Source organism: Drosophila ananassae (assembly GCF_017639315.1).
Source record: "Drosophila ananassae strain 14024-0371.13 chromosome 4 unlocalized genomic scaffold, ASM1763931v2 tig00000054, whole genome shotgun sequence".
In the NCBI taxonomy this organism is placed as follows: domain Eukaryota; kingdom Metazoa; phylum Arthropoda; class Insecta; order Diptera; family Drosophilidae; genus Drosophila; species Drosophila ananassae.
The window spans coordinates 755638-769784 of record NW_025319037.1 but is presented as its reverse complement, the minus strand read 5'-3'; the positions used below and the strand labels follow the sequence as shown (position 1 = coordinate 769784).

The 14147-nt window shown below is 42.0% G+C and overlaps 1 protein-coding gene across 4 annotated transcripts in view; it reads right to left on the bottom strand.

Annotated features, from left to right (window-relative positions):
• Nucleotides 1-10254, bottom strand: part of LOC6494740 (glutamate receptor ionotropic, kainate 2) — a 374202-nt gene extending 363948 nt beyond the window's left edge. For 2 of the 4 annotated variants that reach the window (XM_032452178.2, XM_014904084.3), the window contains exons 1-4: nucleotides 10119-10251; nucleotides 9994-10060; nucleotides 9850-9944; nucleotides 9545-9778 (exon numbers count right to left, since the gene is read on the bottom strand). In XM_032452178.2, coding sequence (XP_032308069.1) covers nucleotides 9545-9778; nucleotides 9850-9944; nucleotides 9994-10060; nucleotides 10119-10197 — 475 coding nt within the window. In that variant the 5' untranslated portion in view covers nucleotides 10198-10251. Of the gene's footprint in view, nucleotides 1-9544; nucleotides 9779-9849; nucleotides 9945-9993; nucleotides 10061-10118 lie in introns of all 4 variants that reach the window. The other 2 variants (XM_032452180.2, XM_032452179.2) reach the window with 2 other exon arrangements.
• Between the last annotated feature and the right edge of the window lie 3893 nt (nucleotides 10255-14147).

The following is a 14147-nucleotide window of genomic DNA, read 5'->3' as shown; positions in this document are numbered from 1 at the left end:
GATACCGTTCATATCTCATATTAGATACCTGATGGCCGGGAAAATTCTACTACCTCCACAGCGTTTTGATACGGGAGGTCGTCGACCTCATCGATTATCGTTTTAATTTCCTCGTGATCCAGTAGGTTTGTATTTGCCAATCCAGTTTTGGCAAGTTGTCATGCCCTTGTGACTTCCGATACTTGGTCAGCCAGGATTATTGACTTGTGTAGTGTTGTCGTAACCGCATGAAGGTCGCCGTCTATTGCATTGACTCTCGCTACCACATTGTTCAATTGTTGAATTGGTTCATGGCTGGCGTCGAAGAGTTGAGCGTTGATCCGGATTTGTTGGTCACTGTTCTCGGCGATCATCCTTTCTGAGTTGAGTATCGCATTCCAGTCCTCCGCGTCTGGTGATCCTGCATCATACTTGTTGAGCATCGTGGTCGAGAAGAAAAGAATGACTTGTGAATATACTATTCGTGCTTATATTATTTTGTATTTTATGTTTTAATGTTTTTTGTGTGTGTTAAACAAAGGGTTGGTTTTTGTGTGCGTGTTAAATGGACAGGTTCATAAAGTGCTTGTTTTATTCTTGTTCCTCAATTTCGCAAGTCTGATTTATGTATAATTTTCCCTGACCTATTTTTTACCTCCTCTAGTCTAAAACGTTGCTTTTCCTTGGTTTTAATTTGTTTATTAGCGACGAAAATTTTATTCCCCGACTCGTACTGTTTAGGTTCCGTCCTATTTTTTTTATGTCCTATATTGGCCATAGTCTGGCTTCGCTCGATCAGGCTCGATCGCTCGATAATCCCTGATAATAGATGCGTGATACACGGTTTAAAAATATGTCGACGGGTTTTTTGTTTGTCACTGAATGGACAAAGTTATTGTATCTGGCAACTGGCAGTACACCTGGCGCCCAAACTACGTGATTGCTTTGGAGTCTAGGAGTAACACAGCTTCAAGATGGGGAAGAAGAATTGGATTTACGCGCTTCGCAAAGAGGAGTTTTGCGAAGAGAGCTCGGTCTCGCAGCGGATGGAACAGTAGAGATCATGGTAGACTTGTTGCAAGGTGGGTCGACGAGACGAAAGACGACGAAGTGATGGCGGTCACGCGTGGATTCGAGGAGAAATACGCGCAGAGGTCTACTCCGAGACAGAGAGCGCTGAGCGAGTCGGAGAAGCTCATTTAAAGTCTGGCAGTGCCAGAATTAAAGTATAAGGAGCATGGAGCCACAAACGCGGAAGCCAATCCCAGTACAGGTCTACTATGCGAAAATGGCCAAACAACACCGGGAATGGTCGTTCCGATTCGGCGGAACAGGAGATCCTCTCGAGTTCGTGGACCGAGTAACATGGTCTGCTAAAACTTATCGGGTTAGAAATAAACACAATCCCGCGGGCGATGCCAGAACTACTCCAGGGCAGAGCGCAAAGATATCACTATGAGTGGTCCACATTGAAGAAGTTTAGGAGAAGCTTCGGAGCTTTTTTCCTGCCGAAAAGATATTTTGAGAAACTGGCAGACCAGGTCCGGCAGCGGCAAAAGAAGAGGCGAGTGGAGAGGCGAGTGGCGAACGCAACCGGGGGCGTGTCCTGCGGGGTAGGTAGGCCCTTCGTGCCCTGATCCGGCCGCCAAGCACCGAGAAGCGCATCCTGCCCGGCGTATGCCTGGAAGGTGAGCCTATCGGTCTGCTAACACGGATTAGGTGCCAGCCACGGCGAAAGAGCATTTCCAGAGAGCCAAGGATACCGAAGGTCCGCGGCACCCGCAAAGGAGAAGCAGCGACAGGATAAGCGAAGGAAGCAGCAACAGGAGCGGCGACGAAGAGGGAGCAGTGACGTCAGAAGAGCAGCGACAGCACAGGACCCGGCACAGGAGCTGGAGCACGTGAGTCCAAACGGAGGGAACCGTGAGCCGTTTCGGCGCCAGGCACCAAGACCACATGTCCTGCTGGGCGCAAGCTTTGGGAGCGGGGATCGACAGGAGATTTGTAAATTTATCGCAATAAAAAAGAAATATTTATTAAACGAAGCACCCTGTGTTATTTCTGGACTCGGGCTGTCACGTCGAATATATAAATTCGGTGGAACGTTCCCCCAAACTCTGTGAGCTACCCGCGGCATTTGTTGCTAGCAAAAGTTAACAAAAACAATTCATAACAGTCTACAGCGATCAGTGCTAAATGGGCGCTATTAAAATTAGGGTATTCGCATTTCAAACACCGGTAAATTTCTATGAAGGTTGAATGGAATCTTTCCACCTGTCCGTTGACTTCACTCTTTTGTGTAGGAGTATGATATAATTCGATTTCCAATGTCCGGAGGTAGTTTAGTACCGTTGGGAAAAGGATACCTCTTTTGTTGTCAGACACTATCATTCTAGGCACCGTAAAGTAATATAGGGCCTCTAACAGTGTCACGGAGGTGGACTGATGCCTTGGATTGTAGGGGAAAGAGTTTGGCGAATTTAGTAAATATGTCGATACAACTTAGAAAAACCCATTTTTCGAAGGTTAATACATAAATATGCAATATCTCACACGGGTAGTTTGGGATGGGTGTCGGTTGTAATTCCGGTTTGTTGGGATGAAGCTCATATATGAATCGTTTGCAACAGCCGCACAATGATAAATGAGCACGAATTGTGCTTGACATTTTCGGAAAATAGAATTTATCAAAAATTTGGATGCGGACTTCTTTCGAACCTCTGTGGGCTTTGCGATGTTCCCTTTCTATAGCCTCAGAAATCTGCTCTGAATCGGAAAAATCTTTCACCAATCTCTGCCTTATTCGGATTGGAAGAGTGGGAGGTAGGTTTCGGCAATCTTTAGTCCATTAATTATGGAGGGTGTTGGGACTTGTGCCAGCATCAAATATCATAATTATTACTTATTAATTCTCTCAATGTTACTAGCCGCAGCGGTCCACTAATTGCCCGTTATCAGCTGTTCCAGATTCTTTGATTCTCCCTGATTCGCTTGCGCTTTGTTGTTTTTTTGTAGCGCATACAGTTTGGGAGCTTTGGTGGAGCTTCTGCGCAATATCTTAAGTTTTTAGCCACTTGTTATTCGGCATTATTTTGAATCGGCCACGGCATTTGTTTTGGGGTTAAATTGACCCATAATAAATTGAAATACAAACTAAACCTCGCCTTATTAATTTGGTCGCTATCAACAGAGAGTTTAAGATATTTTACCTATTAGAGTATACCTATTCGATCGGACATTGTCTCGTTGTTAAGTGCAATTAAGTGACGGATGTAACCAACGTGCGGGTGTTCACATGAGTACACAGTTTGGTTTTCGTCGAAAACCAGTTAATTACTAAACGCATTGATCGGCGCTTCCACATGTGGTATCAGTTGGGAAGCATTCTCAAGTGCACTGTGAACGGTGGCCATAGAGTCAGCTTCAGAAGCAGTGCACGTAGTTGAACCGAGGTGGTTAGCTTGCGTCCTGATACGTGAAAAAGCGTCAGCGACGACGTTGGATCTACCGGGCGTATACGACAGTGTGCAGCCATATTCTTCAACTCGGGATTTCCATCGCTTGAGCTTCACATTGAAGTTGCGATTGCCCAACGCGAACTTAAGTGGTGATCAGTGTATACTTTAATTGACCCTGCGCCTTAGCGATAAGATCTAAGGTTATCCTATGCCCATACTATTGCGAGCATTTCTTTTTCTATGGTAGCGTAGTTCTATTCGGTTTTTGTCAGTGAGCGAGAAATGTACGCTATTGGTCGATCCTTGCCCTGCTCGTCTTGGGACAGAACAGCACCTATGGCATAGTCCGACGCGTCAGTGGTCAGATGGAATGGTTTATTAAAATCGGAGAAAACTAGGACTTCAGAGGAGGCAAGAATCGCCTTGAGGTCATTAAAGGCCTGTAAAGCCACGTCATCTAGTTCGATCGGGACCTTTTTAGATTGTGACTATTTAATTTTGGCGAACTCCCTTCTTGTCAAATTCGTCAGTGGCTTTGCAACTTTTGCATAGTCCTGAACGAATTTCCTATAATATGAGGTCATTCCAAGAAAACTTTTCAGGTCTTTAATGTTAGTAGGGGGCCTCATATTACTTTTTGCTTTCACCTTGTCGGCGTTTGCTTTAATGCCGTCCTGCGTGACAATGTAGCCTAAGAACTCGACTTGTGTGGAAAGGAAACGTGTTTTTTTGTGAAGATTTCGGAAGACCGCGCGCAAATTGTTCCAATGACTCTTATAGTCTTCGCCGAAGACTATAAAATCGTCGATGTAGACGTAGCAGAACTTTCCGATGTGTTCTCGTAAAACATTGTCAATCATCCGCTGGAAGATTGCCGGGGCGTTTTTTGGGCCAAATGGGAGACGAAAGAATTTGTATTTTCCATTGAGAGTGGAGAAAGCTGTCTTAGGAATGTTTTTTTCCTTCATGTGGATTTGATGGAAGACAGATGTTAGATCAATCGTTGTAAAATATGTGGCTTTCCCAAGGCTAGCCAGATAAGAGTTTATATCTGGTATGGGATATGTATCGCATATCGTAACCGCATTTAGGCGTTTGAAGTCAATGACCATGCGATATTGTTTTTCACCATTTGGTTTTTTTGGGACAATACAAAGCGAAGTGTTATATGGGCTGACAGATGGTCTTATTATTCCTCCGTCCTGTTCCTGTACTTGCCTTTCAACTTCTCCCCTCATGTTCGTGGCGTATGGGTAACTCCGAGTGAAAATGGGGTCTTGAGTACTAGTACGTATTTCGGTCTTAACAGTTGTATTCACCGCTTCCCCTGACGAAAGTGGTTCAAAAACTGACGCGTATTCTTTGAGTAAATTGTCTAGCGCTTGTTTGATGTCGTCATCATGATCGCCATCTATCAGGGCATAGACATTGGAGGAATATCTTGCCAGGAAGGGTAGTTTAACACCAGGGGATATTAATAAGAGATCGTTTTTTCGAGCAACCCCTACCCAAATACTAAAGAATGAAATATTTTATTGGAACTTTTGGGATTATTAAATATACATATTTAAAGATGAATTTCTGAAATTTTGAGAAAAAAATATTTTACAGTTAGCCATTGAGACGTCATTTGCCATGACTCCTGGCAAAAAAGGTGCTTTCGCGTTGACACAATTCCTAACAGAATCATCTAAAATGAAAAACCCAAATATTTTCCTTTAGTACAGACCTAAAACTAGAAACTGAACGAAGAAAAACAAAATCTTCGTGTTGTATTCTATGTATGGCACGCTGGATAGGCGTCTGTCATAAAATTTGCCTCTTCGTTAGCGTTTTTATTATCGGCCTTACGGTATGGGACATCATACTCGAGGTTCGTATTGTGGGTGCTCACCTAGAAAAACTAAACTGTGGGTGCTAAAACTAGAAACTGAACGAAGAAAAACAAAATCTTCGTGTTGTATTCTATGTATGGCACGCTGGATAGGCGTCTGTCATAAAATTTGCCTCTTCGTTAGTGTTTTTATTATCGGCCTTGCGGTATGGGACATCATACTCGAGGTTCGTATTGTGGGTGCTCACCGTTTCGTCTTCGTAAGCATTCTGACAAGCAGAATTTTGTGTGTCATTTTCATGCATTGTCACCACACTAGACGGAACCGCTGTCATGTGGTACAACCGTTGTGCTTCCCTGAAGGGATTTGAACCAGGCGAGATCTTTAGGGACCTATCATCAGAGTCGTTTCCGCGGCGTACGCCAAAGCCGGGCTGATAAGACTGGCCGGACCGGTTTGACTCCATCTTAATAGTTGATCGTGGTCCTTGGAATCTATTGGAACCTCGCGAGTTACCGGTTGAGTTATCGTTAAAGTTCATGCCGGCCGGTGCTCTTATCGGTGATTGGAACAAAGTCGAATACCGTGGGGATGTTATTGGGGACGCATACCGTGATGCTTTTGTTTGGTAACGGGGTTGAAGAAATGGGGTGAACCATACGTACATTTCCCCTCACCGATACGTTTTGCAGCTCTAAGCAAAACGAATATGCCTCAGGCGAATTTTTCGGGCCCCGGAGAATCAGTAACTTAGAGGCATCGCCGTTGAGCCCCCTTACAAAAACATTCAAAGCCTTGTCTCTATACCTTCTCTTTTTGCCGAATATTAAGGATGATCGACCTATACGACCTATACTTCTTCTACTTCTTCTACTTCACGGGCAATACTTCTACGTACACCATGGCTGCAACTGCGGCCGGCAGCATATGTTCAACTACGTCTCCGCTGACAAATGTATAACCTTCGTTGGTAAATAAAACAAGCAATTCAAAATGTCTGTTCCAAGCTCCTGGACGAAATGTCAGACGAAAACGCAAAGACTCGCGGTTCTGGCTGCCGAAGAAGAACAAATGGAACAGGATCTGAAAGATGTTGACTCTATCAGTGGGGATACAGGTGCCCTTGGAGGAGATGACCAACCAAAATCTAGCAAAATCCCTGCTATCTGCGTTCCGAATGTAAGCGATCCGGCCTTGTTGTAAAAATCTCTTGATCATAGCATTGGCTCCTCAAACTACACCATTCACACTTCCAAATTTGATGTTTCCAGAATATATGCAGCCAACTCTAACCCTTTTCGCACAAAATGCACAGTCCAACAAAGTCCAACTCTCTGAAAGAGCTGGTTCAGGTTCTCATTGCGCGATTGCCGAAATGATTTAACTAACAATAAATATCGGATTGATTAGTCAGAGTTTCTGAAGAGCTTCGATTATACCTTAGCACTAATAACATAGACATAATGCTTGCCACAGAAACTCACATGCGTGCTGGTCAGCGCATCTACTTACCAGGCTATCTCATCTACCATGCTTATCACCCCAGGGGCAATAGCAAGGGTGGATCTGCAGTCATTATGAAGGATTCCCTAAGCCACTTTTCTCTGCCCCCTGCCTCTAGCAATGACAGACAGATAGCGAGAGTACAATTGCAGACTTCGTATGGGAATGTCACAGTAGCGGCGATATTCCTACCTCCAAAGGAATACAATCTGAATTTGAATCCTTACTGACCGGATTTGGCGGCAAGTTCATTGCTGGCGGTGATTATAACGCCAAACATGCATGGTGGGGAAACTCACGAGCCTGTAGAAGGGGTAAGCAGTTGCAAGAAGCCATTGCAAATGGACGTTACCAAGAACTTGCCACGGGGGAAACCACTTTTTACTCATATAACTCTCTGTTAACACCGTCAGCGCTTGATTTCTTCATAATCAATGGATACGCTATGGACAGGCTACAAGACAGGCTCGGACCACACTCCTATCCTAGCCACACTCCATACCTCACCTGTGAAAAATCCACAGCGCTTACGCCTCCTTGCTAGAGGTGCTAATATAAACTCTTTCAAAGCCCACCTAGAACAGCTGGGCGAGATTAACATGCAAATCCAGGAACCTTCTGACATTGACAATGCCATCAGCACTTTCATGCACATTATAAACCAGGCTTCTGAAATAGCTGCACCCAGCAATCACCGAAGTACAGATACTTCTAGACACCCCAACCTACCCCCCAGAATTGGTGCGCTCCTTAATCTAAAGCGAAGAGTCAGAAGAGAATATGCAAGAACGGGAGACATCCGAATTCATCAGATATATCATCGGCTGGCTAACTGTCTAAGCAAGGTGCTCGCCCAGAGAAAACAAGATTTTATAGACCGACTTTTGGAAATCCTGGACCCAGACGGTAGTTTTAACTACTAAAACGGTACAAAACTCAGCCCACTTCAAAATCAGCCATTAGAAATCCCTCAGGTGATTGGTGCCGTACGATCATAGAAAAGGCTGAAGCGTTTGCTAACAACCTATAACTATGTTTCAAGCCATACGATTATTCGATTCGAAACATTCGCCAAAGAAAACGCCCGGTGAAGACCTTTCGGACAACAGGACGATTCGACTTTTACCGGATCAAGCCTTGAAATATTTGGTGATGATGTTCAACGCACTAGCTATTGGATAATTCCCGAAGGTTTGGAAATCGGCGAATATACACATGATCCCAAAACCTGGAAAGTCGCTAACTGACGTGGACTCATACAGGCCCATTTGTCTACTGCCATCTCTGGGAAAAATCATGGAAAGACTGATCCTGAACAGACTACTTTCTGACGAGAATGCCACCAATGCGATTCCGGAATTCCAGCTCGGCTTTCGACTTCAACATGGGGCTCCTGAGCAAATACACAGAGTTGTCAACTTTGCTTTAGAAGCCTTAGAGAAGAAGGAGTATGCAGTTGCTGCCTTTCTTGAAATCCAACAGGCTTTTGACAGAGTGTGGCACCCCGGGCACCAGTCTTTTTACACCACAAATGTTCCAGCTCGTAAAAAGCTTCCTGGAAGATCGCACTTTCCACGTATCTGTCGATGGATACAAGTCGTCCGCCAAATCGATCTCTGCCGGAGTTCCCCAAGAAAGTGTCCCCGGCCCTACTTTATACTCCATATAACGTCAGATATGCCGACCCAAACTCCAATCACTAAACTGAACGAACAAGATGTTCTAATTACGACGTATGCTGATGACACTGCTCTCCTAACCAAAAGTACCAGTATCTTGGCTGCCACATTTGCTTTGCAACAATATCTGGATGCATTTCATCAATGGGCCATGAACTAGAACATCCGAATAAATGCGGACAAATGTGCTAATGTTACATTCACTAATTGTAGAAGTACCTGCCCTGAAGTCAATCTCAACGGAAGTCCAATAAGAGCTTTTCCTGCGTACAAGTACCTAGGTGTCACTCTGAATAAAAAACTTTCTTTTGGCAGACATATCACTTGTATTCAAAACTCTTTCAAAAACAAAGTGGCTCGGATGGCTTGGCTTCTTGCACCACGCAATAAGCTTGCGCTAGGAAGTAAGGTTAAAATTTATAAGTCAATATTAGCGCCAAGCATTTTCTACGAGCTCTAGGTTTATGGTACCGCTGCCAAAACCAATCTCAATAAAATACGGGTTTTGCAACCCTTAGAAGGATCTCTGGAGCTCCGTGGTTCATCCGAACCAGAGACATTGAACGTGATCCAAAAGACTTGGCACCGCTGCTATTAGCAGCGCCGATCCAAGAAATCGAGTCAGGAGAAGACTAAAAAGACTCTTTATGGAAAAATCTTTATGGAAAGGAAAGCTGTTGGTGAAGAGTTCTGGGTATCATATAGACAGGAAATTCACTTTAACCGTCCCCTTTTGTTTTACAAATTATCTTACTTTATATCTTAACTATTCATATATCCTACGGTAAAAACTCTGAAACTAATAATCTTTAATAAATCTCACATTCAGATAGTACTAATTCTCCCGAAATTCATCCGCACTTTATAATTTTATTTTATCATCTTAATGATTTCACAACGCAAACGTTTACATTCATAGAATTAAAATTCTGCTCGATCTTTCCTCTCAAACTTTTAACTTGTCCCTTTTCAAACTCGTTTTAATTCATTAAAAAATTATCTCGTTTTTTAAAGCCGTTTAGGGCTATTTTTCAGTTTTTGTTCCATTTAAATTTACTTTATTTAAAGTATATATTTTCTTTATTCTTACCATATTTTTTTTCATGTAAAATTCCAAAACGAGTCCAATTTAGATAATTTATAAGGTCAATAAATGCCAGATTTAAGAATTTTCTGGATGGATAAATGTTAATAGAGAAATCATGAGGGGATCGACCAATGTCTGGAATATCAAAGGCATCACATATGGAATGAATGTGAGTACCTAAAATTGAGTCGGTTGGACTAAAAACTGCTTGGACTCCATTGCGAATAAGTTTGCATACTGTTTAAGTGATAAATGACAAAAAAAGATTTTTTTAATTAAAAATAAATAATTTAATGATGTGATCTTACCTTTTTGGACCGTTTCAAAAGAGTCAAGTTGGTTAACGTATTCAACATCGTATTCAATGATTGTCTCAGGTAAAAGACTTGAGTCCCGGTTCAGCCTATAAATATTCTTCCCTCACAAAAAATCACACTAATTTAAAAACATACCTATGAATTGCGTATCTGAAAGCTAACTCAGAACTACGTTTGAGCAATTGCTTTGGAAATATGGCTCCTTAAAGTTAATGAAATATATTTTTTAAATGTTTCATGTCTATTTGTAAACACCTTACCAACTCTTATAACAGGTGGAGCACATTGAATTGACGAAAAAAAAATTACTATCAGTAAACCTATTAATGCGAAATACATTATGAGTACTGAAGCTTTAGAAGTAAAAAAAATGTCTTCTGTTCTATCACAATATTTTTCTGAAGCCAGAAAACTGCATGCACAGGAAAAAAGAACACAGAAAAAATAATATTTGTATATATAGCCAAAAGAATTAAATATATTTATGAAATATAGTAATTAGCTTACCATATTTTTATTAAAATAAGCATATTGTTTTTTAAGAATTAAACTTATATTTATTAAACTTTGATAAAAAAATGCATATAAACTTTGGCCGAATTTGTTATACCCTTGCAATGAAATAGCAGTTTATATCATTAAATAAATTAACATCATCGCAATATTTTCCTACAGCCAGACAAATGCCTACAGAGAAAAGGTGGGACGGTTTTGGTACCCAATTTAATAACCATATTTGATGGATAAAAAATATTTGATGGAAAGAGAATAAAAATTAAAAAGCGATAAGAAAAACTAAGTATTTAGCATAGCAAGCAGGTAGCATAAGAAAAATTTAAGTGGTAAGTAAAAAAAGTTAAGTAAAAATTCAAGGGAATTGTGTTTAAACATTATTTTTGGGTCGGATATACATACGTCACAAATGTTTTATATTGTTGTGTGAATATAAAATGAAATTTTCAGAAAGTTCCAATCATTGGAAAAACAACGTTAGGACATTTCCAACTTACATATGTAAATATGTTGTTATATTGCCCATTTTACTGACTTATATACTGCGTGAAATGGAAAAAAGGACGCGCACCCTCAGCAAGGGTATAAAAGCTGCATCAGAAAAGCTTGCGCGCATAAGCTCTACCAAAAGCTCCTAAAAGTGCATGCGCTGTTTATAATAATGTATGTATTATATATATAATGCTGTATATATAATAGCCGCTTATAAGCTGCTAAATATATTATAAGACAGGTGCGAATACAGAGTTAATCCATTTGTTACTCAGTATCATCCCCTGGTACTTAAAACCAAACCTACTTAGAGTGTTGTTCTCATCAGAAGGACACCAGCAGGATCATTATCCGAAACACAATCTACACATACCCTATCAACTCTTATCACTCAGACCTTCCCTCATCCTAGCCTCAGCGAGCCTCAATCTGAGCGGCCCATAAGACAATTCAGTATAACTATATAATAAAATAAAGGAAAGCTAAGTTCGGGCGGAGCCGATGTTGATTTACCCTTACAGTTAGATATCAGCTAATATTATATATATATCGGATCGTAAACAGTTTGCCGATCTTAATGAGAATTTCACTATCAAATAAATTTTCTAAAAATAATGTTTATAACAGCCCCAAGCATCTTTAATAATAGCAAGGTTGTCCCGTTTCATGTCCCCGTTCAGTATTTTTTTTTGCGCGGTTTCCACTGCATTCGTACAGCCCACCTCCCGTCCAACCGACCGAGGGACGCTGCCGCGTAACGTACGGCTCGAATCGCGGGAATAGATCCGAGATAGATGAGCGAGGATTAGGAGAAAGATATTACGAGGAAGAGTGTTTCACAGATAAGGCGGTTAATATAAGCGATTTAAGATTGTTAGTAGGGCAAAGTGACAAGATGTGGTAGAGACCATTGTAGTCCGAACATAATACCCTGAACGGATCGTGTTGGGCATATGTCGAACTACAATGGCTGAGGAGCAGAGGACGAAAGTTTCTGGTCCTTCTACTAGGAATGTTAAAATTTAAGCGTGTTAGTAAATGCTGGCTGTCTATATTTCCATAAATAAGATTATGTAAAAACATGACACCCAGCATCGTTCTACGATTTGTTAATGATGGTAAGTTGATTAGTAAAAGTCTACTATGATAAGAGGGGAGGTAAAGATTTGCATCCCAATTAAGTCCCCTAAGCGCAAAAGTAACGGAGTTTTTTTGTACAGATTCAATGTGATCTTGGTGTACTCCATATTGAGGACTCCAGACACACGATCCATACTCAAGAATCGGACGGACCAGTGATGTATATAACGTTTTAGTTATGTACGGGTCATTAAATTCTTTTGACCATCTTTTAATAAAACCAAGCACACCCATAGCTTTATTAACCATGGTAGATACATGGTCGGTAAATTTAAGTTTCAAATCTAATAGGACACCTAGATCGTTAACCTGAGTTAATCGTTCTAAGGCGTTCCCATAGAGAAAGTACATAGCCTGGTGAGGACTAGATCGGTAAAAAGACATAAGTTTACATTTCAATCCATTAAGCTTTAGGTTATTTGCTAAACACCAATTTTGAAGTTTATCCAAATCGGATTGAAGTCTAGACTGGGCGCTAGTGCATTTATACTGAAGGCATAGCTTAACGTCATCAGCGTACATAAGTACAAGTGAATTAGTTAAGGCAAGGGGCAAGTCGTTAATAAACAGAGTAAAAAGTAGGGGTCCAAGATGGCTTCCTTGGGGCACCCCCGATGTGGCGCGGACTAAACGCGAGGTAACATCTTTAAAGAAAACACGTTGGGTTCTCCCTGATAAGTAGCTCGAAATCTACATAAGAAGATCAGTTGGGAATCCCAAAAGACTGAGTTTACTTATAAGAAGCGAATGGTTAACAGAGTCAAATGCTTTACTGAAGTCAGTGTATATGACGTCTGTTTGTAAGCCATTCCGGAAGCCATCCGTGATAAAAGATGTTAGCTCCAATAAGTTAGTAGTGGTGGAGCGGCGCTTCATGAAGCCATACTTGTTGAGCATCGTGGTCGAGAAGAAAAGAATGACTTGTGAATATACTATCCGTGCTTATATTATTTTGTATTTTATGTTTTAATGTTTTTTGTGTGTGTTAAACAAAGGGTTGGTTTTTGTGTGCGTGTTAAATGGACAGGTTCATAAAGTGCTTGTTTTATTCTTGTTCCTCAATTTCGCAAGTCTGATTTATGTATAATTTTCCCTGACCTATTTTTTACCTCCTCTAGTCTAAAACGTTGCTTTTCCTTGGTTTTAATTTGTTTATTAGCGACGAAAATTTTATTCCCCGACTCGTACTGTTTAGGTTCCGTCCTATTTTTTTTATGTCCTATATTGGCCATAGTCTGGCTTCGCTCGATCAGGCTCGATCGCTCGATAATCCCTGATAATAGATGCGTGATACACGGTTTAAAAATATGTCGACGGGTTTTTTGTTTGTCACTGAATGGACAAAGTTATTGTATCTGGCAACTGGCAGTACACCTGGCGCCCAAACTACGTGATTGCTTTGGAGTCTAGGAGTAACACAGCTTCAAGATGGGGAAGAAGAATTGGATTTACGCGCTTCGCAAAGAGGAGTTTTGCGAAGAGAGCTCGGTCTCGCAGCGGATGGAACAGTAGAGATCATGGTAGACTTGTTGCAAGGTGGGTCGACGAGACGAAAGACGACGAAGTGATGGCGGTCACGCGTGGATTCGAGGAGAAATACGCGCAGAGGTCCACTCCGAGACAGAGAGCGCTGAGCGAGTCGGAGAAGCTCATTCAAAGTCTGGCAGTGCCAGAATTAAAGTATAAGGAGCATGGAGCCACAAACGCGGAAGCCAATCCCGGTACAGGTCTACTATGCGAAAATGGCCAAACAACACCGGGAATGGTCGTTCCGATTCGGCGGAACAGGAGATCCTCTCGAGTTCGTGGACCGAGTAACATGGTCTGCTAAAACTTATCGGGTTAGAAATAAACACAATCCCGCGGGCGATGCCAGAACTACTCCAGGGCAGAGCGCAAAGATATCACTATGAGTGGTCCACATTGAAGAAGTTTAGGAGAAGCTTCGGAGCTTTTTTCCTGCCGAAAAGATATTTTGAGAAACTGGCAGACCAGGTCCGGCAGCGGCAAAAGAAGAGGCGAGTGGAGAGGCGAGTGGCGAACGCAACCGGGGGCGTGTCCTGCGGGGTAGGTAGGCCCTTCGTGCCCTGATCCGGCCGCCAAGCACCGAGAAGCGCATCCTGCCCGGCGTATGCCTGGAAGGT